This window comes from Hyperolius riggenbachi, chromosome 12, assembly GCF_040937935.1.
Source record: "Hyperolius riggenbachi isolate aHypRig1 chromosome 12, aHypRig1.pri, whole genome shotgun sequence".
NCBI lineage: Eukaryota > Metazoa > Chordata > Amphibia > Anura > Hyperoliidae > Hyperolius > Hyperolius riggenbachi.
In genome coordinates, this window is record NC_090657.1 from 234,851,477 (window position 1) to 234,877,950 (window position 26,474).

The window sequence follows — 26,474 nt, forward strand, 5'->3', positions numbered from 1 at the left end:
GAGGGGACCCAGAGGACACTGGAGGACCTCGCAGGGGGCTGGAGGAAGCCACAGGTAAGTCTAGATTTTATTTTTTAACCACTGCTCAGGGTCCCAACCATTTACGCCGCCCGGACGTGATGCTCACGTCCAGGTGGCTGCTCTGCTGCGGTGCTGCGCTTCAGTGTGCTCACGCGCGCGATCGCCGGCGTGCCCCCATGCCCCCGTTGTGTCCCCCGGTAGCTCTGGGATCAGTGAACGGGAATATGGTTCCCGATCACCGATCCGTGTCCCCAGCAGAAAAACCGAAGCGCTCTTACTAGAGGCTTCAGTCTTTCTGCACGTAAAATTTTCGGCGCCCTCCTTGTGCTTCCGGTTAGCGAGAAGTACAAGGGGGGAAAAAAAACTGAAGGTGGCCATCTTGTGGCCAAATAGTAACTACGTCTACATATTTTTTACAATACAATTTACACATATAATAACATTAAAAATTAACTGTTTATTTCCCACACCAAAATATTACCCAAATAAAATTTTTAATGTAAAAAAAAAAAAAATTACAATAATAAAAAAAAAAAGACATAAATAGTTACCTAAGGGTCTGAACTTTTTAAATATGCATTTGAAGGGGGTATACTACGAACATTTTTTAAATTATAAGCTTGTAAATAGTGATGGACGCAAAGAGGAAAAAATGCACCTTTATTTCCAAATAAAATATTGGCGCCATACATTGTGACAGGGACAAAATTTAAATGGTGTCATAACCGAGACAAACGGGCAAATAAAATACATAGGTTTTAATTATGGTAGCGTGGATTATTTCAAAGCTATAATGGACGAAAATTGAGTAATAATGAATTTTTTTCCATTTTTTTCTTATTAATCCTGTTAAAATGCATTTATAAAAAAATAATTCTTAGCAAAATGTACCACCCAAAGAAAGCCTAATTAGTGGCGGAAAAAACAAGATATAGATCAATAAATTGTGTTAAGTAGTGATAAAGTTATTAGCGAATGAATGGGAGGTGAAAATTGCTCTGATGCATAAGGTGAAAAATTCCAACTGTGTCACCTTATTACGCTGCGGTCAGGATGTCACTGCGGACAGACTAAATCCAAGTCATCCAATAAAACCGCCTGACGCAGAGCCAAGGCTCATCCGCTTTATGTGTCCTGTCACTTTTAATCCTGCTTTGCTCCCCCTCCCTCTTCTGTTTGCAGGCAGGTCTCCCGCAGCATGCTGGGAAATGGAGTGTCACCATGATGCATGCTGGGGAATGTAGTGTCACCATGATGCACGCTGGGAAATGGAGTACTAAACCTATGGAAGTCTCAGACTGATGCATGCTGGGAAATGGTTAAAGATTCAGCTGCCTGTTGGTATCCAGCTGCTCAGACTGTCCAAACTCCATAATATCCCATTTCCTGTGCAATATAGATGTCAGCAGAAGTGAGCAGGGCTGTGGCAGCGAGGCTCCTGTGCAGACGCGCCGCAGGCAACATCTGGGTATTGTATATATCGTATAAGTCATATTTTATATACTTCTCAGGGCTGTTAGTGCCACTGAGGGCTGGTGCACACCAAGAGCGCTTCTGAGCGTTTTTAAAATCGCCAGCATTTCGAAAAGCGCTTGGCTAATGTATATGGGCTTCTTTACACCAGAGCGATGTGATTTTTGTCCAAACGCAAACGCGGGCCCTGCAGCATTTCGGAGGCGATTACACTTCAACGTAAAGTAGAGGAAAGTGGAAAATCGCTCTAAAAAGCGCTGAACAGAGCGATTTTGCTAGTTTTTTTATTAGAAAGCTGTTCATTTTCAGATCAAAATGTACGAGAAGTGTAAAATTGCTAAACCAAAACGCTCCAAAAATCGCTAGACATACACAAAAAATTCGCTAGGCACGTGCCTGGAATCGCTACTGCAAATCGCTTCAAAAATCGCTAAGCGTTTGCGATTATGCTTAACGATATTTGGTATGCACCAGCCCTTACGCCAGCTGCCAGGGAGAAGCTCGGAGGTCAGAGTTCTCTCTTTACTGCAGAAATGCACAAACTGCGCTAAAGTTGGTCGTGCACGGTGGAGAAACAATCGTGAATCAACGAGGGAATCTCAATCACTTTACTGCCTCGATTTTTATCACTCCGGTAGAATTCTGTCCGTGAATCGATTGGAACAACGCGGCAAGCTTCGTTTCGCTCAATGCAGTACAGTCGCTGATCCCTTTGCTCAAAGGACAGACAAAACCCAATCACTGTTTGATTGATAGATTGATCAAAAATCAATCAGGAATACCCTCCTTGTTATTTGATGATTGTGTCAAATTAAGTGTCTAATCTATCAAAAGCCAGCACATGCTAGTTGGATAAAAGTCATTGCGTATAAACATAACGATTCCTGATGAACGACTGACATCTGTGGATGATGTGATGCGTAACGGTTCTGTACAGGAACGTTCGTAGCGCTGGACAGACAGCGGACAAATGGGAGCGGGACGCTCATGCAAATGTAGGTTAACAGTCGTTCCTATTCTAACGATAATTGCCTGATCACACTTTCAATCGATAACCTGTCTGAAATGGATCAGACAATTATCGGTGGGTTATGTTTGGGCTGCAACGAAAGAGATATGGAGGCTGCCATATTTTTTTTCCTTTTAAGCAATACCAGTTGCCTGGCAGCCCTGCTGATCATCTGCCTCTAATACTATTAGCCATAGCCCCTGAACAAGCATGCAGCAGATCAGGTGTTTCTGACATTATTGTCAGATCTGAAAAGACTAGCTGCATGCTTGTTTCTGGTGTTATTCAGACACTACTGCAGCCAAAGAGATCAACAGGACTGCCAGGCAACTGGTATTGTTTAAAAAGAAACAAATATGGCAGCCTACATATTCTTCTTACTTCAGTTGTCCGTTAAATGTCATTTTTTCCTGCAAAGTAAGGAAAAGGCAGGTGCCCATTTCAAGAGCTGCGATTTGTGGGAATGTAAAGAAATTTCTCCCGACAAAACAGCGGCCGCCGAGTCTTCCGGCTATGCAAAGCTGCAGTTTGCATAGCAAGAAGACTCATGTCCGCTATATTATTGGGTGCTAGGGGTGTTAAAGGACAACTGAAGTGAGAAGAATATGGAGGCTGCCATATTTATTTCCTGTTAAACCATGCCAGTTTCCTGGCAGCCCTGCTGATCTCTTTAGTTGTAGTAGTGTCTGAATCACACCAGAAACAAGCATGCAGCTAATCCTGTCAGATCTGACAATAATGTCAGAAACACCTGATCTGCTGCATGCTTGTTCTGGGGCTATGGGTGAAAGTATTAGAGGCAGAGGATCAGCAGGATAGCCAGGCAACTGGTATTGCTTAAAAGGAAACCTGGCAGCCTCCATATCTCTCTCGTTACAGTTGTCCCTTGAGGCCTCTTTCACAGTGGGATGTTAAAGTCGCACGTTAAAAAATGTTTCAGCGCAGACTAACGCACAGCAATGCTAAGTCTGTGCGACATTCACAGTGCACACGTTGCGTTTGTGTGTAACGTGTAGCATTATTAGAAAGTGCTGCATGCTGTGCGTTATACACGTTATTAACTGCGTTGGACTGTTTGCACATGCTCAGTAATTACTTGGAAGCATACTTTTCATTGCCTGTATGCTCTACAGTATGCAACGATAATGGGGCTTTAAGTTGCGTTGCGACTTTTTGGGTGCGTCGCCTTGTAATTTGCGTTGCGACTTTAACGTCGCATCAAAAAGCAACGTCCTACTGTGAAAGAGGCCTAAGGGTTCGTCTTAGGTAGGTTTAGGTATCGGTAGACAGAGGGCTCTGTGTGAGATTAGGGATAGGTTATGTCACAGTAAAATATCGGTAAAGATATTACCAATATTTTACTATAATAAATGCCCTTTACACACTGGCTGCGTTGCACTGCGATTTTACAATCCCATACGATTTTTGAATCGCAAAGCCTTCATGAAAATAAAGTAAATCGCAAGGAGCGAAAATTGCCATCTCAGTGCATACAGCGTTTTTTTGAGCGCTTGCATTTGTGTTTGCGATCACATGCATTGCGTTTGTAGAAAAGAGAGATATCGAGAGCCCAATATGGTGAAGTATGTCAGAGATACGAAGGGAAATGAATAAGTGAGATGAATATACTCACAAACATGGGTTACCGCTCAGGCAACCACTGTATAGGCAGGTGAGGAGATTAGACCTGTCCTCACTTGCCTTTGTGTTTGCGATCACATGCATTGCCATTGTGTTTGCGATCACATGCATTGCGTCTGTGTTTGCGATCACATGCATTGCGTCTGTGTTTGCGATCACATGCATTGCGTCTGTGTTTGCGATCACATGCATTGCGTCTGTGTTTGCGATCCCATGCATTGCCTTTGTGTTTGCGATCACATGCATTGCCATTGTGTTTGCGATCGCATGCGTTGCCTTTGTGTTTGCGATCACATGCATTGCGTTTGTTTGCGATCGCATGCGTTGCCTTTGTGTTTGCGATCACATGCATTGCGTTTGTGTTTGCGATCACATGCATTGCGTTTGTGTTTGCGATCACATGCATTGCGTTTGTGTTTGCGATCACATGCATTGCCTTTGTGTTTGCGATCACATGCATTGCGTTTGTGTTTGCGATCACATGCATTGCCTTTGTGTTTGCGATCGCATGCATTGCGTTTGTGTTTGCGATCACATGCATTGCGTTTGTGTTTGCGATCCCATGCATTGCGTCTGTGTTTGCGATCACATGCATTGCGTTTGTGTTTGCGATCACATGCATTGCCTTTGTGTTTGCGATCGCATGCATTGCGTTTGTGTTTGCGATCACATGCATTGCGTTTGTGTTTGCGATCACATGCATTGCCTTTGTGTTTGCGATCACATGCATTGCGTTTGTGTTTGCAATCACATGCATTGCGTCTGTGTTTGCGATCCCATGCATTGCGTTTGTGTTTGCGATCACATGCATTGCCTTTGTGTTTGCGATCACATGCATTGCGTTTGTGTTTGCGATCACATGCATTGCGTCTGTGTTTGCGATCGCATGCATTGCGTTTGTGTTTGCGATCGCATGCATTGCGTTTGTGTTTGCGATCACATGCATTGCGTCTGTGTTTGCGATCACATGCATTGCGTTTGTGTTTGCGATCACATGCATTGCGTTTGTGTTTGCGATCACATGCATTGCGTCTGTGTTTGCGATCACATGCATTGCGTCTGTGTTTGCGATCACATGCATTGCCTTTGTGTTTGCGATCCCATGCATTGCGTTTGTGTTTGCGATCCCATGCATTGCGTCTGTGTTTGCGATCACATGCATTGCGTTTGTGTTTGCGATCACATGCATTGCCTTTGTGTTTGCGATCCCATGCATTGCGTTTGTGTTTGCGATCGCATGCATTGCGTTTGTGTTTGCGATCACATGCATTGCGTTTGTGTTTGCGATCGCATGCATTGCGTTTGTGTTTGCGATCACATGCATTGCGTCTGTGTTTGCGATCACATGCATTGCGTTTGTGTTTGCGATCACTTGCATTGCGTCTGTGTTTGCGATCACATGCATTGCGTCTGTGTTTGCGATCACATGCATTGCCTTTGTGTTTGCGATCACATGCATTGCCTTTGTGTTTGCGATCCCATGCATTGCGTGTGTTTGCGATCACATGCATTGCCTTTGTGTTTGCGATCACATGCATTGCGTTTGTGTTTGCGATCACATGCATTGCGTTTGTGTTTGCGATCACATGCATTGCGTTTGTGTTTGCGATCACATGCATTGCGTTTGTGTTTGCGATCACATGCATTGCGTCTGTGTTTGCGATCACATGCATTGCCTTTGTGTTTGCGATCACATGCATTGCCTTTGTGTTTGCGATCACATGCATTGCCTTTGTGTTTGCGATCACATGCATTGCGTTTGTGTTTGCGATCACATGCATTGCGTCTGTGTTTGCAATCACATGCATTGCGTCTGTGTTTGCGATCACATGCATTGCGTTTGTGTTTGCGATCACATACATTGCGTTTGTGTTTGCGATCCCATGCATTGCGTTTGTGTTTGCGATCACATGCATTGCGTTTGTGTTTGCGATCACATGCATTGCGTTTGTGTTTGCGATCACATGCATTGCGTTTGTGTTTGCGATCACATGCATTGCGTTTGTGTTTGCGATCACATGCATTGCGTTTGTGTTTGCGATCCCATGCATTGCGTTTGTGTTTGCGATCACATGCATTGCGTTTGTGTTTGCGATCCCATGCATTGCGTTTGTGTTTGCGATCACATGCATTGCGTTTGTGTTTGCGATCCCATGCATTGCCTTTGTGTTTGCGATCACATGCATTGCGTGTGTTTGCGATCACATGCATTGCCTTTGTGTTTGCGATCACATGCATTGCCTTTGTGTTTGCGATCACATGCATTGCGTGTGTTTGCGATCACATGCATTGCCTTTGTGTTTGCGATCACATGCATTGCCTTTGTGTTTGCGATCACATGCATTGCGTTTGTGTTTGCGACCACATACATTGCGTTTGTGTTTGCGATCACATGCATTGCGTTTGTGTTTGCGATCACATGCATTGCCTTTGTGTTTGCGATCACATGCATTGCGTGTGTTTGCGATCACATGCATTGCCTTTGTGTTTGCGATCGTATCCATTGCGTTTTTCCAACACTTCAGAAACGCAAGTGCTCAAAAAGCACTGCAAGTCCTGCGACTGCGATTTTCTAAAATTACATGGCACCACTGTGTATAGCTCCTTGCGATTTGCTTTATTTTCATGAAGGCTTCGCTATTAAAAATCGCAGTAGATTCTAAAATCTGAATCGTGATTCTTAATCTGAATCATAATATTTTGGCGCTTTATAAATAAAATAAAATTGCAGCAGAACGCAGCCGGTGTGTACAGGCCCTAAATTGTGCGATATTCTACAATCCACTGCGCCCAGCTTTTCCAGGCGCCTTTATTACACGCATGCGATTTTCTGACCTAAAGGAACTGGAATTAGCGCGAGATATGATGGATAGAGCCAGAACTTTGCCCGGGTGACACAGATTTACATGTCAATGATTATTAATTAACTGGCAGCTTGATTAATTAATCAGCCATCAGGTAATGACTAAGCCGCTTGGAAAGTTCCGGATTACCCCCTACCTGAGGTCTCATGTTGCAGGATGAAGTTCTTTATTGCATCTGAAAAAAACAGTGTATGTATTATTACAGTATTAGGCCTGGTTCACACCTGCACACTTGAGAAAACGGATCTGATCACCGGTCGATCAAATTCGTTTTCACTCTGTTGCTACTATGTTTCCGTTCCGCTGCTTCCGTTCCGTTTCCCCACATTCCCCCCCCCCCCCCCTCCCCCTTGCTCCAGCCTCCCCACCCCCAAAGTGGATATTGCCTCTCAGAATGGTCCATTCTCTCATTACCCTTCCGTTTCCTTTTCGCTGGGCTCAGCGGTCCGGAAAATTCCTACAGGAGGAAACTTGCGGATCGTGCAGAACAGATCTGTGTGAACGGATCTATAGGTTTACATTGGATCCATTTGCATCCGGTCCGATCCATTCCCTTCTGATCCACCAATAGACGTTTTTTTTCCTGCCAGTGTGAACCAGGCCTTACAGTATGTGTCATTTTATTTATATGTTTGTTTTTGTATATGTCTCCTAAAAGCGTAGAAACCTCCTGGGATTGCGGTGTCAGCGTTTCCGAGGACCTGCAGCGACCGCCAGCGTGCGTCATCCAGTGCTGGCTGCACCCGTCCGCACCATGTATACCAGCACAGAAGGCAAGGAGGGCGCCCCGGCATCGGCGGTGATAGACCTGCGCAGTGACACTGTCACCAAGCCATGTGCTGAGATGAGGAGAGCGATGGCCGAGGCTGAGGTCGGGGACGACGTGTTCGGAGAAGACCCCACTGTAAACGGTCAGTAAGTGCAGCAACTTACCATAGCTAGAAATGACTGAACCACTATTGCTAATTATCGATTGGGTCTCCCTAGTATATTGGTGGCCACTAACGTTACAATTTGGCAAACGATCGTTTATAAACGATTATTCATATGAATGAATGGAAGTGAATGTTTGGGACAACTAAATCGATCCAATTTTGGGATCAATCCCATCAATCCGATTGGATTAGTTAGGAGATTTTTGTGGCTGGATAGTGTGGTTAAGGACTCTGCCTCTGACACAGGAGACCTGGGTTTGAATCTCAGCTCTTCCTGTTCAGTTCCTGTTCTCCTTTCAGTAAGGAGACCTTGGGCAAGACTCCCTAACGCTGCTACTGCCTATAGATCGCGTCCCAGTGGCTGCAGCTCTGGTGCTTTGTTATGCCAGGAGAAAAGCACAATATAAATGTTCTGTGTCTTGTCTAAATCCAATAAATAATAACTCTGCGACTCTCTGTAGGGCACTCAGTGGATGTTTGTACTCCGAGACCCGGGCCTTGTGTGTTATGCTTCCTCAGCACACCTGCATAACGTGTGTTATTTTAAGGAACTTGAGTAAAGCAAACAGAATGACTGATGTGACATATGATGTTTGTGTTTCCTGTATGGCATCTGACCTGTGTGTAGAGTGACAGCGCTGTGTATTGTTAGTTGCAAAAGATCTGCAGAAAAACCTTTCTGCAAATCCGCAGGACCGAAACCAACGGCACTTCCTCTTCCTGTCGCTAAGTGGCGGTAGGCCTGGTACACCTATATATAAAAGGTGTACATTTCCAGTCAGGTAAAACAGATAGATAGGCGGGGGGGGGGGGGGGGGGGGGGGTCGGTGCAGGTGGCTCCCCCTAAGTGCTGCCACCACTACTACAGGGGAGCAGCCTGTGTGACCGCAGGGGGGGCTCAGAGCTGTACAGGGGCCCCCAACTACTGCTTCATTCCCTCTGCTACGGGGTCCATGCTGCAGATCAGGAGTTTTGTGGCTACACGTGTTATGGGTGTGAAGATGATGATGGCTACACTTGTGTTATGTCCCTTGTGAGACGGGCCCACCCCAGGCTGGGAGGGGCACCAGGGGTAGGCAAGGGAAGGGGTGTGACCATTTGGGAGGCCCATCAAACTTTTGCTGGGGGGGGGGGGGGGGGGGTGTCCTCATAATTTGTAGTTATAAATAAGCAGCCCCTGACTTATAGCGCATAGCTCAAGACAAGACAAGACAAATAACATTTATATTGCGCTTTTCTCCTTGCGGACTCAAAGCGCCAGAGCAGAGCAGCAGCCACTAGGGCGCGCTCTATTGGCAGTAGCCGTGTAAGGGAGACTTGCCGAAGGTCTCCTACTGAATTAGTGCTGGCTTACTGAACAGGCAGAGCCGAGATTCGAACCCTGGTCTCCTGTGTCAGAGGCAGAGCCCTTAACCATTACACCATCAGCTCCCTACTGTCCCTCTTTCCTCCTCATTTGTCCCTCTTTCAGCACTTTGTCCCTCTTTCTATGTAAATATATATTGTTTTTCTTCTTAAAAAATGTTTGACTCTAAACTTTATTCCCATCCTTTAAATTGATTATATTACTAATTTTAAAATGTTAATATGAAGGAAAATGAACCAGGATAGAAAGGACCAGTGTGGTTTGAATTATAAAACAACATATTTTTCTTATGAAATCTTTATGGCATGTGTGACTAGGGCTGTGGCGGGGGCGTGATCAGGGATGTGGCAGGGGCGTGGCTTTAAGTGTCCCTCTTTCTCATTTCAAAAAGTTGGGAGGTATGATGGCGTAAAATCTAATTTGCATTTTTCAGCAGCTGCACAATGTTTGCAAGAGGCAGAGATTCTGCTCATTAGGGGGGTGACTGTGGACGCCTCTCCCGGGGCGGTGACCAGGCTGGGGGAGGTGCTGTCTGCGTTCCACCCCTTCTCCCCCACCCCGGGGTGCAGTTGCAGCGCTTCTGCACAGTGATTGTACTTTGGGTGCTGCTGCTCCCCTTTCCTGGGGACATAGGACAGCAACACGTGGCACCTCTGTTCATATGTAAACCATACGTAAAGAGGCGGTGCAGTTGGCTTCTGCCCTGCATATTCTGCGGATGCAATTAGTACATAGTGCGACTTTAATGGACAACTGAAGTGAAAGGGATATGGGGGCTGCCATAATTATTTCCTTTTAAACAATACCAGTTGCCTGGCTGCCCTGCTGGTCTATTTGGCTGCAGTATTGTCTGAATCACACCAGAAACAAGCGTGCAGCTAATCTTGTCAGATCTGACAATGTCCGGAACACCCGACCTGCTGCATGCTTGTTCAGGGTCTATGGCTAAGAGTATTAAGGCGCGTACACACGCCATATTTCCTCAAACGACGGGTCCGCCAAACCCTCCTGCTGGGCGGACGTTCTGCCGACGGTAGCACGTGTGTACGCGATGTCGGCAGACTGATAAGACCGCTCAGCGGATCGCTCAGAAACAGCCTGATCAGTCTGCTGACAGCGCGTACACACATGCTACCATTGGCAGAACATCCACCCAGCCAAAGGGTCTGGCAGACACGTCGTTTGTAGAAATATGGCGTGCGTATGCGCCTTTCGAGACAGAGGATCAGCATGACAGCCAGGCAACTGGTATTGCTTAAAAGGAAATAAATATGGCAGCCTCCATATCCCTCTCGTTACAGTTTGCTTGAGCGCACAGCATGCTACTCTCCTGGCACAGGTGTGTATTGTAAGTGCTGCTGTCTGTGACATATCGATTATATTTATCGTCCGCAGAGATTCAGCGCCGCGCCGCTCAGATCTTCGGAATGGAAGACGCTCTGTTTGTGACGACCGGCACGATGGGGAATCTGGTGTCAAGTGAGTGTCCTGGATTATTATTATTATAAAATAAAATATTTCTTATGAAATCTTCATGGTATGCATGATTAGAGGTGTGACTGGGCGTGATCAGGGGTGTGATTAGGGGCGTGGCTTAAGTGTCCCTCTTTTTAATCTCAAAAAGTTGGGAGGTATGTTGTTATTATTATTATCATCATTACATTTTTGGCTGGTCTGAGTGACGTTCTCCCTTCTTGCAGTCATGACTCACTGTCGGGTCCGAGGCTCGGAGGTCCTGGTGGGAGATCAGTCTCACTTATACTTTTATGAACAAGGAGGGGCAGCGCAGGTGAGTATGAGGGTCCTTTCACACTAATGAGCTGCGGAGGCGATACCCGGTAAGTTGCACCGTGTGTTATAGCAGCTGTGCGACCAGAGGGAGAAAAAAAAAACGCCACTTCAAGCGCTCTTCCTGAAGTTGCGTGGGAATACCCTGCAGCTTGTGCGTTACTTCGGAGACACCCGGGGCACGTCTATGGCGTCGCATAGCAATGTGGCATGTCTTACGGCAGGGGTCTCAAACTCGCGGGCCATTTGCGGCCCTCGATACAATATTTTGTGGCCCGCGCCGGCAAAAGCTTCCTTATAGTTTGCTTTAGTGCTCCCAAGTAATCCGCCACATCCCCACCGCTAAACGAGGGCTGCAGAGCCCCCAAATCGCCCAGGGGGGCAATCCGCTGGCATTTCCTGGAAGGGGCAGAGCTTTCAGCTTCAGCTCTGCCCCTCCTGACGTCAATCACCGCACGGATCGCCGCCTCTCCCCGCCCCTCTCTGTGAAGGAAGAGTGAGAGGGGCGGGCAGAGGTGGCGATTGTGAAATTCCTTATGCGGCCCAGCCTCATCCTGACTTTGCCTCCTGCGGCCCCCAGGTAAATTGAGTTTGAGACCCCTGTCTTACAGGCTTTAAAGAGACTCTGAAGCGACATTAAAAATCGCTTTTTACCTTATAATCAACATGGGCATGTTTGCCCCAGCTAAAACGCCGCTATCCCGCGGCTGAACAAGGGGTCTTTACCCCCCAAATCCCATCCGTAGTGCCCGGGGATTGCTTCCTGTTGAGGCAGGGCTAATGTCTGCAGCTCTGCCTCTCAATGTGTCTATGAGCGCTGATCGCCGCCTCTTCCCGTCCCTCTGTCTTCCTTCACTGAGAGGGGCGGGGGAGAGGCGGAGGTCCGCGGCTGATAGACGCGCATGGAGACAGAGCTACAGCCATTAGCTCTGCCTCCAGGAAGAGCAAAATCTACGACCAAGTTGGTTGTGGATTTTGCAGGGGGGTATTTGGGGGGTAAAGACCCCTCGTTCAGCCGCGGGATAGCTGCGTTTTAGCAGGAGCAAACATGTCCATGTTGATTATAAGTTAAAAAGCAATTTTTAATGTCGCTTCAGTCTCTTTAATGGCCACTATATGCTGCTGCGGAGCGGAAGAGTCCCTGGCATAACCTAAACAAGAAAAAACATACTTACCTCAGTAGGGGGAGCTCTCTCCGATCCTTCCTGAGCCTAAGGGGGGTGGGGAAACGTGTGGGTTATCAAGAAGCTTCTGAATACTGAGGAAAGTGTCTAGAGCCTCAAACACACGGGGAGAAAAAATAGCTAAAAACAAATGATGAAACGCTCCCCTTTCCGATATCATTTGAAAATCCAAAGCACAGACAGAGGGACTGTCACAAAAATCTTAAAATTTAAAACACATACATAATAAATTCATTTCTTTCAGAGTAAAAAGAGCCATAAATTACTTTTCTCCTGTGTTGCTGTCACTTACAGTGGTGTGAAAAACTATTTGCCCCCTTCCTGATTTCTTATTCTTTTGCATGTTTGTCACACTTAAATGTTTCTGCTCATCAAAAACCTTTAACTATTAGTCAAAGATAACATAATTGGACACAAAATGCAGTTTTAAATGATGGTTTTTATTATTTAGTGAGGAAAAAAAACTCCAAACCTACATGGCCCTGTGTGAAAAAGAAATTGCCCCCTGAACCTAATAACTGGTTGGGCCACCCTTAGCAGCAATAACTGCAATCAAGCGTTTGCGATAACTTGCAATGAGTCTTTTACAGCGCTCTGGAGGAATTTGGGCCCACTCATCTTTGGAGAATTGTTGTAATTCAGCTTTATTTTAGGGTTTTCTAGCATAAACTGCCTTTTTAAGGTCATGCCACAACATCTCAATAGGATTCAGGTCAGGACTTTGACTAGGCCACTCCAAAGTCTTCATTTTGTTTTTCTTCAGCCATTCAGAGGTGGATTTGCTGGTGTGCTTTGGGTCATTGTCCTGCTGCAGCACCCAAGATCGTGGAGTTTTTTTTCTCACTAAATAATAAAAACCGTCATTTAAAACTGCATTTTGTGTTCAATTATGTTATCTTTGACTAATAGTTAACGTTTTTTGATGAGCAGAAACATTTAAGTGTGACAAACATGCAAAAGAATAAGAAATCAGGAGGGGGGCAAATAGTTTTTCACACCACTGTATAGTAGGTAGTAGAAATCTGACATTACAGACAGGTTTTGGGTTAGTCCATCTCTTCATGGAGGATTCTCAGCATGCTGGCCAAAGATGCTGGCCAGCCTCCCTGCTCGCTGCACACTTTTTTTTTTGGCAGTTCCACAGAACAACTGCCATTCACTAAGTGCTTTTAAAAGTAAAGAAAACCCTGAGAACCCCCCCATGAGAAGCTGGGCTAGTCCAAAATCTCTATCGGTAATGTCAGATTTCTACTACCTACTGTAAGTGACAGCAACATAGGAGAAAAGTAATTTATGGCGCATTTTACTCTGGAAGAAACATGCTCCTTATTTGTATATGTTTACATGTATTTAAAATGTTAGGATTTTCACGACAGAGGTCCTTTTAAGGTAGTTATCAGCCAAAAAAAGCCTCCCTGCAATCTCCTTACCCTGGGCTTCCTCCAGCCCCTTGCTGCCAACACGTCCCATGCTGCAGCTCCGCTCCTAGCTGCCGGCCCGGGGTCCCGGCAATGCAGAGTCCGACCTCGAGGTCGTCCTCCACTTTGCCTGCGTGAGCGCAGCTATCAGGTCCACTTCCGGAGTGTACTGCGCCTTTAAGAAGATGATAAAGGAATCCACAACGATATTCCAGCATTTTGAACGACCAACATGACAGATCACTTCTAATCGTTCCCCTTCAGCAGTGTGTACAGAGCTACGCGCGATCTTTAAATGATGTGTCCCCAAAGTCTACTGCACTTGTGGTTGTTTTATGCCATCTTATCTCTCGGTATGTGCATAGCTGAGGGAGGCCTCTGGATCCTAACGAGCGCAACCCCCCCCCCCCCCCCCCCTGCTCCCGCGCTGCGTCCTCCGATCCCCCGTCGCCGAGCGTGATCCAATCACATCAAGGCCACGCGCCTCTTGTATGGTGTGCATGAGATTGTCAATTTATTAATATACACACCCTAGCAACTTTCTCGGTGTCCAATCATTTTTATCATAATTGGGGAAAATTGAAGATGTGTGAGTGAAATGTTACAATCAGTCAGAAAAATTGATTGCAATTCTTAAATTGAACAGATATTTTAAAAATTGTAAGGTGTGCGGCCACCTTTAAGGTAGCCATACACTGGTCGATTTGCCATCAGATCGACCAACAGATAGGTCCCTTATCACAGTCTGTGAAGCTGCCGCCTTCCCCCCCCCCCCCCCCCCTGCATACATTACCTGCTCTGGCTGGCGCGACTCCCCCGGTCTCCGCTGTCTTCTTTTCCGCGCTGGTCTCCGGGTCCGGCTGGCTTCACTGAACTTCCTGCCGGGGGAAATTTAAACAGTAGAGGGCGCTCTACTGTTTAAACTTCCTGCCGGGACAGGAAGTTCAGTGAAGCCAGCCGGACCCAGAGACTAGCGCGGAGAAGGGGAGTCGCGCCAGCCAGAGCAGGTAATGTATTGCCACTAGCGTCGGTCATTTGCACGCCGCTATCGACGCACTCCCGACCCGCCGGCGATTGAGCAAAATGTTCCGCATGGACGGATCGATGGGAACGATTGATTTCGGACGGAAATCAATCGTTCTGACAGCGTTTGCGCAACGATTTCACAGCAGATTCGATCACAGTGATCGAAACTGCTGTATATCGGCGGGAAAATCGTTAGGTGTATGGGCCCCTTTATAGAGGTTTTTCTCTCCTTCGGTAAGCATCTTTTTCTGAACCATTCTCTTTCTCTCTCCATATTTGCCTCGGTACACTTTTTTTTTTTTTTTTTTTTTTAAAGAGGGAAAAAAGTTTGAGAATGAGACTGTGCTGCCATCTAGTGGCTAGTTTATATAACTTCAAGAATATCGCCAGAACCAAATTGGAGCTATTTCAGATAATGAAGAAAATTGACTAACATGAAAAATCAGGTTTGATAGGAAGCAGAATTTGAGGGGCTGAACCAGAGCTGTTATCGGGGGTAATTGTAATCCTGAACTGCTGATTACGCAGCAGGCTGACTGATTAATTCTCAGTGGGTTGTTTGGATTTTGCATATATGTGTGTATGCACACGTCTGCGCTTTTTCATGTGGGGACATGGGCATGTACGCAGCTTTTTTGTATTTATGTTTACGGCACAGGACACTTTTTTATGACTGAATGGTGATAGTGCAATACACATATAAATAATTGTGGCGTCTGTTTGATCCAGTGAATGATTTATGAATTATTTAATTAATCACTATGTATTGGTAATTGGCGATATCTGGGAGAATTCTATGTTTTAATTGTTTTTAATGGACTCATGCTTGCAATAATAAAGCTAGCTTTTTTTTTCACAAGAGATTTGACTAGTTCGAATTACTTCAGGAAAATAGCCCAGATAGGCTTCGCTTTTTTTCTTTTGTGTGTCCAGAAAAGCATAAATACAATATTTATTCTTAAAAACGCGAACGCAATCGCCGCACAAAGTGATTTTGTTGAACGTTTTGCGTTTTTCCTATATCTTCCGTTATAGCAAGAACGCCCCAAAAATTGTACAGGCAGCGCTTTGCTGAGCGGATTGGAAATGAACCGCTCAGCTGTGAACTTTCTCATAAAGAACCATTGCACAAGCGTTTTGTGGGCGCTTGAAAAAAGGCAGAAAACGCCCCTAGTGTGAACGAGGCCCTTACAGAGATTTGAGCTGCTTCCCAATGATCAATCCCTTTGTGTTGCTGCAGGTGGCCGGAGTTCTCCCCCGCTCGGTGAAAACGCTGCCAGACGGACGCCTGGACCTGCAGGACCTGGAGCGGCAGATCCAGCATGGATACCCCGATGTGCACTTTGCAAAGACCCGTCTCATCTGCCTCGAGAACACTCACAACCGCATGGGTGGCCGCGTCCTGCCGCTGTCCTACATGAAGGAGGTGGGTATGCTAAGCTATCCGTACCGGGGCCAGGAAACCCAAATACACGCCCATATTTTATGTGATTAATGAGAACTGTTAGAGTGGGGGAAAAAAACAGTGGAAAATTCTCTTCTGACCACAGGAAGTGCTAGCAAATAAAAGCTACTAGCCACCAATCAGATATTCCACAACCTAGCTCCTTCCTAGCTAAATGAACTTATTTCCAGATACCATCCTACACGCAATCTCCACTCTACTAACAATATTCTCCTGTCTTCCTCTGGTCAACCCTTCTCACTCCCGCTTACAAGATTTCTCTCCATCCTCTCCCCTCCTATGGAACTCCCTCCCTAAACATATCCGCCACTCACCCACACTTACTCTTTTAAGGTGCAATCTGAAAGCTCACCTCTTCAGGCAAGCATACTCTCCTACCTAGGATACCGCCCACTGACCACCATTTCTGCCACTCCACACACAGCTTCCCTTTACCTACTGTCCTATACCTTAAAGCGGATCCGAGATGAAAAACGAACTATAACAAGTAACTTGTCTATTTATCTTATCTAAAGTTTAGACAGTTTACACAGCAAATCTAGCTGCAAACAGATTTCATAGAAAATGATTATTTTTTCTTGTGATACAGTGACAGCAGCCATGTTGTTTGTAAACATTACAAAGAGGCAAGCTTATCTGTATCTTGAGCACTCAGCCTGTGAAGAAAAACCTAATCCCCCCCCTCCTCCCCTCTGTCTCTGAAATCAATGGCTAGTAACACCTCCTCCTCCCCCTGCCCAGACTGAGCTCCCATGAGCCCTTGCTGCTGCCAAGGCTCTCTGAAAACCTGTGGGCGTGGTTTATTTCGTTTATGGGGAATTAGAGTATTAAAACAAAAAAGTATTTGGCTTGAGGAATGTCCTATAAACAATAGGAAAGGAACACAATTATGCAATGAGTAAAAGTTCACCTTGGATCCACCTTTAGACTATAAGGCCTTTTGGCCAGGGCTCTCTCCCCTTTTGTCTCACAATGCTGTGTAATGGGTGTACATACCCATAGCTCCCAACTGTCCCTTTTTCGGAGGGACAGTCCCTTTTTGGAAGCCCTGTCCCTCTGTCCCTTTTTGCCTCTCATTTGTCCCTCTTTCAGGACTTTGTCCCTCTTTCTATATAAATATATATATTTATATACTAAAAATGTGATTGATTGACTCTAAACTTTATTCCCAACCTTTAAATTGATTTGTTACTAATTTTAAAATGTTACTATGAAGGAAAATTAACCAGGATAGAAAGGACCAGTGTGGTTTGAATGATAAAACAACATATTTTTCTTATGAAATCTTTGTTATGCGTGACTAGAGTCGTGGTGGGGGCGTGGCCAGGGGTGTGGCAGGGGCATGGCTTAAGTGTCCCTTTTTCTCATCTCAAAAAGTTGGGAGGTATGCATACCTCCCACCCCTGTGTAATGTGTGTACATACCCCCCACCGCTGTGTAAAAATCAGTAGTTGATTTGTTTACTTCATAGCTCCCAACTGTCCTTTGGGAACCAATCCCTGTGTCCCTTTCTTCCCCATTTGTCCCTCTTTCAGGACTGATGTACAGATCTATGTAAATATATGTTTTTTTTTCTACTGGAACAATGTGTTTAACTGACTCTAAACTGTATTCCCATGTTTTAAATTGATATCATTCTTACTTTTAAATGTTAAAGGAAACCAGAAACCGTATAAAGTAAAAGTGTTATACATACCTGGGGCTTCCTCCAGCCCCATCCGCACGTATCGCTCCCACGCCGCAATCCTCCGTCTTCTGTATCGCCGGTACCGGGTCCCATAACTTCTGCCCGTCGCGGCCAGGCTGCACAAGAGAAGCACATATCTCTCCTGCAGCCACTCCAGAAAAAAGTAGAGGGCGCACTTCTCTTACGCAGACTGGCCACGACGGGCAGAAGTTATGGGACCCGGTACCGGCGATACAGAAGACTGAGGACGGCGGTGTGGGAGCGATCCATGCACATGGGGCTGGAGGAAGCCCCAGGCATGTAGAACACTTTTTATATTATATGGTTTCTGGTACACTTTAACATGAAGGAAACCGTACCAGGATAGAAAGGACCAGCGTCGTTTGAATTGTAAAACTACATATTTTTCTTATGAACTCTTTATGGTATGCATGTCAGGGGCGTGGCTTAAAGAGGAACTCCAGTGAAAATAATGTAATAAAAATAGTACTTCATTTTTACAATAATTATGTATAAATGATTTAGTCAGTGTTTACCCATTGTAATATATTTTAAATCCCTGATTTACATTCTGACATTTATCCCATGGTGACATTTTTACTGCTGGCCGGTGATGTAGCTGCTGCATGCTGTTTTGGCAGTTGGAAAAAGTTGTAAACAGCTATTTCCCACAATGCAACAAGGTTCACAGACAGGAAACTGCCAGGAGTACCGCGGTCCTCAGAGTTTCTTGTGGGAGGGGCTTCACCACAGTATCAGTCATACAGCGCCCCCTGATGAAAGGAATAGATTTCTCATGGAAAAAGGGGGTATCAGCTACTGATTGGGATGAAGTTCAATTCTTGGTCACAATTTCTCTTTAAGTGTCCCTCTTTCTTATACCAAAAAGTTGGGAGGTATGTACTGCATCCATCATTGTCTTGTATTGTTTATTATGTATTGTTCTACCCTGTATGCTGTTGTACAGCGACACGGATGATGCTAGCACTATACTGTATAAGTTGATAATAATTAATATACCTATCCAGCTGCCTAAACAACCATTAGTTGAGCTGAATGGACAGGTGAAAGCTTCTATACCAGGCATGGGCAAACTTGGCCCTCCAGCTGTTGAGGAACTACATGTCCCACGATGCATTGCAGGAGTCTGACAGCCACAGTCATGACTCATAAAGGCAAATGCATTGTGGGACTTGTAGTTCCAGACAGCTGGAGGGCCAAGTTTGCCCATGCCTGGCCTATACTCTATGCTGAAGTTTTATTGGCATTCTGAAAGGTCTGGTAAAACTACATGTGTACATCTGGTGATTTGTATCCTCGGATGAGGCGCTAAGCTCAATACTGCAGATATCCTGTTGTCCCCATTTTGTTTGCCTGATGAAGCGGGTTTGACCTGCGAAACGCGTTGCACTGTTTTTGGGGTACTGTATAATAAATGTATTGATTTATATGAAGACAGGATCTCGTGTCTGCTTTTGGGAGGCAAGCCCACCACTTCCTCCAAGCAACTTTTTAAAAATTGTATTAATTTTTATCCTACTGGCGCCTCTGTTCCATATAGAAGTATCCTCGGATGAGCATGTCGGAGGGGTAATTGTGCATATTATTTTTAGTATGTAAATTGTGGTCTGTGTTCTTTTTGTCCGATCGTATTCCTTTCTGCCGCAGGTTCGGGACATTGCTGATCGCTACGGGTTGAAGGTCCACCTGGACGGAGCGCGTCTGATAAATGCAGCTGTATCGCTGGGGGTGGAGCCAGTAGAGATCGTAAAATACTGTGACTCCGTCAGCCTGTGTCTTTCAAAGGTATGTTACCCTGTCTGCGCTGTGAGATCAGAGCTGTACTAGCGAGTTACGGGTGTTTTATGTGAAAGCACTGCGCAGACACACCCTCCCACGGTATTGGCTGCCGCTACATTTACCACTACACTGTAGAAACTTGCCCTGCCCACTCATGTGCTATTGGCCGCTCCCGCCATGGTGACCGTTACGCCATTTATAGAAGCTTGCCCCACCCACTAACATGCTATTGGCTGCTCTTGATGCAGCCATGTTGACCGTTACACCGTTTATAGAAGCATTCACCGCCCCCTTACATGCTATTGGCTGGTCTCCTTGCCGCCATGTTCACCATTGCACCGTTAATAGAAACTTGCCCTGCCCACTAACACGCTATTGGCTGCTGCCGTCGTGTTGACCGTTACACCATTTGTAGAAGCTTGCCTCACCCACTCACACGCTATTGGCTTATCTTTCTCTTGATGATGGAGATGCTAATAATTTGGAGTTGATGCAAACTGTTACCAGGCAGCAGTGAGCAGCAGTTGCCAGGCAGCAGAAAGCAGTTACTAGGCGGAAGTGAGCTGTTGCCAGGCAGCGGCAAGCAGTTGTGAGAGTTTGACAGTTTTTTTAACTGCCTATCAACTTTAACTGCCTAACTGCCCTTATATAAGCCTAGATGTATGGCATATGAATAGTTTTGTATTTTAATGTTATTAAGAATTCTTTCGATTTCAAATTGCAGCCAGCTTACAGTTTACAAAAACTGGCACCTCACATTTCACTTTTTGCAACCATGGCAGCAGCACTTGTTTGGCATACTGTTGTTATGACCCCACAGAACTCTCCCACCTTGCTGCAGGAGTAATACTCTTCACAGAGCAGGAGCTTTTTGTGTCACACCCGCACTAACCCATAGGCTGGCAGAAAGCTCTCCTATACACGTGGCGTTCTAATAAATCCGTAACTTATATTGTGGGTTGATGTTTGCAGGCACTCGGGGCCCCAGCGGGCTCGCTGCTCGGAGGGACGGCAGAATTCATAGCAGAGGCTCGGCGTAACAGGAAGATGCTCGGGGGAGGGATGCGCCAGGCGGGCGTACTCGCCGCTGCTGGTTTGGTGGCATTGAGATTGGCACGAGAAAACTTGACTCGGGATCATCAGAACGCTCAGACATTTGCCAAAGGTAAGGCCTGCTGCAGGCACCGAACACAAGGACAGGAGGTATAATCTGGTCTGAGGAAAGGGGAGATCTACTTTAACCCCTTGCTGACCACTCCACACAGCGGCAGCCCCAGGATCGCTCTATGCCAATTGGCGTAATCATGCGTGCGCATCTCCGCTCCGTCATCTATTTACAGCGATGCGATCTAAGGCAGAGCTTTACTGGGGAGGCACTGACAGCGATAGGTCTGTCAAAGGCTGATGCCTATGACAGCCAATTGCTGTGATTGGCTGGCGGGGGGAGGGAGGGAGGGAGGAAAAAATAAAAATAGGCACATTTAAATAAAACCAATAAAAAAAAAAAAAAAAAATGAACAAACATCCCAGCAGCGATCAGAGCCCACCAACAGAAAGCTGCGCAGGCCCAGACCATACTGGGACTGAGCAATACACTCCCGGTGACATCAGGGGAAGCGAGGACACGGCAACGCAGGCGCAGTGGTTGTCAAACTTTAAAGTCTAAAATTCCAGAAGTGAACCAGAGGCGGGGCCGGAGCATCGGTGAGTGGCTGCGCGGGCACAGGATGTCTGCAGGGGGCGGAGCATCGGTGAGTGGCTGCGCGGGCACAGGATGTCTGCAGGGGGGCGGAGCATCGGTGAGTGGCTGCGCGGGCACAGGATGTCTGCAGGGGGCGGAGCATCGGTGAGTGGCTGCGCGGGCACAGGATGTCTGCAGGGGGCGGAGCATCGGTGAGTGGCTGCGCGGGCACAGGATGTCTGCAGGGGGGCGGAGCATCGGTGAGTGGCTGCGCGGGCACAGGATGTCTGCAGGGGGCGGAGCATCGGTGAGTGGCTGCGCGGGCACAGGATGTCTGCAGGGGGCGGAGCATCGGTGAGTGGCTGCGCGGGCACAGGATGTCTGCAGGGGGCGGAGCATCGGTGAGTGGCTGCGCGGGCACAGGATGTCTGCAGGGGGGCGGAGCATCGGTGAGTGGCTGCGCGGGCACAGGATGTCTGCAGGGGGCGGAGCATCGGTGAGTGGCTGCGCGGGCACAGGATGTCTGCAGGGGGCGGAGCATCGGTGAGTGGCTGCGCGGGCACAGGATGTCTGCAGGGGGGCGGAGCATCGGTGAGTGGCTGCGCGGGCACAGGATGTCTGCAGGGGGCGGAGCATCGGTGAGTGGCTGCGCGGGCACAGGATGTCTGCAGGGGGCGGAGCATCGGTGAGTGGCTGCTCGGGCACAAGATGTCTGCAGTGGGCAGAGCATTGGTGAGTGGCTGCGCGGGCACAGGATGACTGCAGGGGGCGGAGCATCGGTGAGTGGCTGCGCGGGCACAGGATGTCTGCAGGGGGCGGAGCATCGGTGAGTGGCTGCGCGGGCACAGGATGTCTGCGGGGGACCATTAGCAGCCCCTGGTAACTTCAACTCATTTTCCCCCGACCCCCAAGTAAAATTTAAAATAAACACACGGGGCTTGATTCAGTAATGATAGCGCAGAGTAACAACGTGAGTAAACTACTGTTACGCAGCGCCAGTAACTTACGCCCACTCTCCCGGCAAATAACGAGTGCTCCACTGGTCCTGCCCTGAGCCCCTGCGGGTCCAGTCACTTTAAAGGTCACTATCCTTGCACTTTAATTGGCCCAATAGGCTATGGGGATGATGGGAAATTTAAAGGGAACCTAAACCGAGAAGGATATGTTTTTTTCCTTTTAAAATAATACCAGTTGCCCGACTCTCCTGCTTATCCTGTGCATCTAATGTTTTTAGCCACAGCCAGGGGCGTAGCAATAGAGGTCGCAGCGGTCGCATGCGCGACTGGGCCCGGCTCCTGAAGAGGCGGGGGAGGGGCCCGGGGGGGCCCATGTCTTTTTATAGTGCGGCCAGGACTGAGTGCGGCCCGTGCACGCTATTGGGAAGGGGGGAGCCGCAGCTGCGGGGAGAGCAGCCCGACCTCTCCCTCCCTTCCTCTCCCCGGGCCCCCCCCTTCAGATGCAGAGTGACGCGCACGGAAGCGCTGTAGGCTGAAACTCACCTCTGTCCCTGCGTTCCAAGCGCCGCTGATCTCCTCTCGCTGTATAGATGTTGTTACACACTGCTTCCGGCTAAACAGGAAGCAGTGTGTAACAACATCTATACAGAGCGGGAGGAGAGGAGACCAGCGGCGCAGGGACGGAGGTGAGTTCTGCCTACAGCGCTTCCGTGCGCCGCGCACTCTGCATTTGAAGGGGGGGGGGCCCGGGGAGAGGAAGGGAGGGAGAGGTCGGGCTGCTCTCTCCGCAGCTGCGGCTCCCCCCTTCATTATGGGGGGGGGACCTACCTACCTAATCCTGGGGGGCAGCTACCTAATCTAACCTATCCTGGGGGGCAGCTACCTAATCTAACCTATCCTGGGGGGGCAGCTACCTACCTAACCTATCCTGGGGGGGCAGCTACCTACCTAACCTATCCTGGGGGGCAGCTACCCACCTAACCTATCTGGGGGGGCAGCTACCTAATCTAACCTATCCTGGGGGGCAGCTACCTAATCTAACATGGGGGGCAGCTACCTAATCTAACATGGGGGGCAGCTACCTAATCTAACCTATCCTGGGGGCAGCTACCTAATCTAACCTATCCTGGGGGAAAGCTACCTAATCTATCCTGGGGGGCAGCTACCTAACCTATACTGGGGGGCAGCTACCTCATCTAACCTATACTGGGGGGCACCTACCTATCTAACCTGGGGGCACTTACTTGTCTAACCTGTATTCGGGGCACCTAGCTAGCCTATACAGGTGGCAACTATACTGGCTACCTATATTGGAGGCACCTACCTAACTAACCTATACTGGGGGCACCTACCTATCTAACCTATGCTGGGGACAACTATTCTGGCTACCTATATTAGAGGCACCCACCTAGCTAACCTGTACTGGGGGCACCTATCTATCTAACCTATACCGGCGGCGCCTGCCTATCTAACCTATACTGGGGGCAACTATACTGGCTACTTATGCTGGAGGCACCTACCTGGCTAACCTATACCGGGGGCAACTATACTGGCTTACCTATGCCTGGCTACCTATACTGGGGGGACCTATAGCTGGCTATAGGGATTTGGATATGTGTGTGCGTCGGGTGTTGCCGGGGGAGGGGGGCTGTTGTTGCCGTGGGGGGGGGGGGGGGGCACATCCAGATTCCGCATCGGGGCCCAGAGGTTTGTAGCTACGCCACTGGCCACAGCCCCTCAACAAGCATGCAGATCAGGTGCTCTGACTGAAGTCAGACTGGATTAGCTGCATGCTTGTTTCAGGTCTGTGATTCAGCCACTACTGCAGCCAAAGAGATCAGCAGGACTGCCAGGCAACTGGTATTATTTAAAAGGAAACATCCATACCTCTCTCAGTTAAGGTTCCCTTTAAGTGAATTTGGGGGGAAAAAATAGTAAAATGCCCAATTCTGTATTTTACAGATTTAAATTATTTTACTGAACCGCCGTAGTGAATTGAGGTCATGGCGCAGTATATAGCGTTACACTTTGCGTGTCATAGATGTATATATTTGTCTCCCCAGCGGTGAAGGAGCTGCGATCCCCACTCTGCTCCACGGACCCGGACACTGTGGAGAGTAATATGGTGCTACTGGCGCTCCCTGGTAAACTGGCAGGAGAGGAGCTCTGCGAACAGCTGGGGGCCGTCACCTCAGAGGAGAAACAAGATGGCGGAGGGGTAGCGGTGAAAGCTCTGCCCATCTCATCGCAGCACGTGCGCCTCGTGTGGCACCGCGACATCTCTGCTGCCGATACCCAGAGCGCCTTCCACAAGCTCGCCTCCGTGCTGCAGAAGTACAGCAAATAAACCACACGAGGTGACAAGGCCTCATGGAAGAGGGGCATTGTGGGATATCCCAGTGTGACATTCCTCTGTCCTGCCTAATCTGAGCCATATCCTTCTACTCTGTATAACTGGGTGCCCACCGGCTTATGGATCCTGACCTGAGAGGGATACTAAACTACAGAATACAAAATTAAAGGGGAACGTCGCAAGCTGGCATGAGATTATGCAACCAATAAGAAGGCAACTTTAAAAAAAATGTTTTATCAGCTGCAAAAGGTCTTGCCATTCCTTTACAGGAAAATAACGTAATTTAATACAATTGCCTATTTTTTACAATATTCATTTACAGATTATTTAGTCAGTGTTTTGACCATTGTAACATCTTTACTGCTGGCAGGTACAGCTCTGCGGAATGTTTGTTTCTGAGAATTCTGAAGGTAGTGAAAATAATACCACCTGATCTCCCACAATGCTCTGGGGGACAATTTTCCCAATGACTGTACCATTTTTTTGCCTCATGATAGTATTTCAAAATTAAGCTGGCGGTCCTGAGTGATCCTGAATAATCGCATTAACCATAGTTTTCTTCCATCGATACGATTGTAACCATTACAGATATGATTGCAAGTTGGATTTTTAATGTTGTGGATTGATTTGATACAATCTTTTCTTATCGGAAATACTATCATTCCCTGAAAATCGCACTGTTAAAGAGGAGCTGTCAGCCATACTATTTACACATGTAAAAGTAGATAAATACTTCCTCTACTTACATAACACATGTATTGCACTGTCCACGTTTTGATTTTAGTGATTTTTCTACAGTAAAAAAAAAAGAGAAAATCCTTCATTGCATTCCCCATTTTAAGTGTGGTTATTTTGAAGCCAATCCTGATGCCATTTCCTCCCTTACTCCCCTCTGCCTGATTGTGTATGCATTGCCTGCCCTTCACTATAGAAAGTGCATTGCCTCAGCATGAGAAATATTGGCCAATCAGAGAGGAACAGAGGTGTGGGAGGGGAAAACAGGAGGGAAAGAGGCTTCAGCCAATCAGGCTGCATTAGTATGAGGGGAAAGTAGAGAAGCAAAAAAGGACAACCCAGCATGCCCTGCAACTTTCTTTGTGTGTACCAAATTTCAGGTAGTCTCAGTCTGGTAAACTGGGGAATGATCATTTATCAACAAGAAAAGTAATGGTGATTTTAACGTTTGGATTGCCTGGTTAGCATCCCTATTACTGGTTTACTAGATAAAAATAAAGAATTGATTTTTTATTTTATGCCCGACATTTACACTTTAATGAGCACCTTAAAGGGATCCGAGCATGATTTAAAAAAATAAATAAAATTTGGAGGTCTGCACACTGTGGGGGATAAAGCAGGTATTTACTTACCTAGGGGGGCTGCTCTGTAGCACCCTGTGCCTATATAGAAGCCTCCATCTTCTCTCTGGGATTTTCCTATGATTGCGGTTCGGTGGGTCATTCAAACGTTTTGCAAGGGGAGGCAGCTATTTCTAGTTAGGCTCTTGTTAATAATTTTGACAGATGTTAATTGTATGCAAATTATGTTAATTGTATGCAAATATGTGGCCTGGAAAGGGACCAATCAAATGCCAACCTATTCTACAGGAGTCCTATCATGTGATAATGCCAACTGATGATTGCTTTTTCCATTGGCTAATGGGAAGTTATCTGCAACTAAGCTTTCTCTGCTTACCTAAGCTTGCAGCTTCTGCTCAGACAATAATCATCCTGCCACCCACAAATGATGGGCGGTGGGTGTGTTTAGCTAGATCAGTGACATGGAGCAGCAACCTTGAATGAGCAGAGAA

At 47.1% G+C, this 26,474-nt stretch overlaps 1 protein-coding gene across 2 annotated transcripts; it reads left to right on the forward strand.

Annotated features, from left to right (window-relative positions):
* The first annotated feature begins 1,286 nt into the window (after positions 1-1,286).
* Positions 1,287-25,495, forward strand: LOC137542415 (uncharacterized). Of its 2 annotated transcripts, none has more exons than XM_068264309.1 (8): positions 1,287-1,489; positions 7,667-7,919; positions 10,705-10,788; positions 11,010-11,098; positions 15,966-16,151; positions 19,546-19,683; positions 20,650-20,842; positions 24,378-25,495. In XM_068264309.1, exons 1-8 carry the CDS (start codon positions 1,421-1,423, stop codon positions 24,659-24,661), a joined length of 1,296 nt encoding a protein of 431 aa, XP_068120410.1. In that variant the 5' UTR covers positions 1,287-1,420; the 3' UTR covers positions 24,662-25,495. The 2 variants fall into 2 exon arrangements, with proteins under 2 accessions (XP_068120410.1, XP_068120411.1); XM_068264310.1 differs by having other exon boundaries at positions 1,400-1,489; positions 7,672-7,919.
* Positions 25,496-26,474: the final 979 nt, after the last annotated feature.

Bases quoted from the DNA above. Each gene is read 5' to 3' on its own strand.
- LOC137542415 (XM_068264309.1), top strand. From the start codon at position 1,421: ATGTCAGCAGAAGTGAGCAGGGCTGTGGCAGCGAGGCTCCTGTGCAGA. The intron at 1,490-7,666 runs GTATTGTATATA...GTCTCCTAAAAG, and splicing joins GCGCCGCAGGCAACATCTGG to CGTAGAAACCTCCTGGGATT. The intron at 11,099-15,965 runs GTGAGTATGAGG...GTGTTGCTGCAG, and splicing joins AACAAGGAGGGGCAGCGCAG to GTGGCCGGAGTTCTCCCCCG.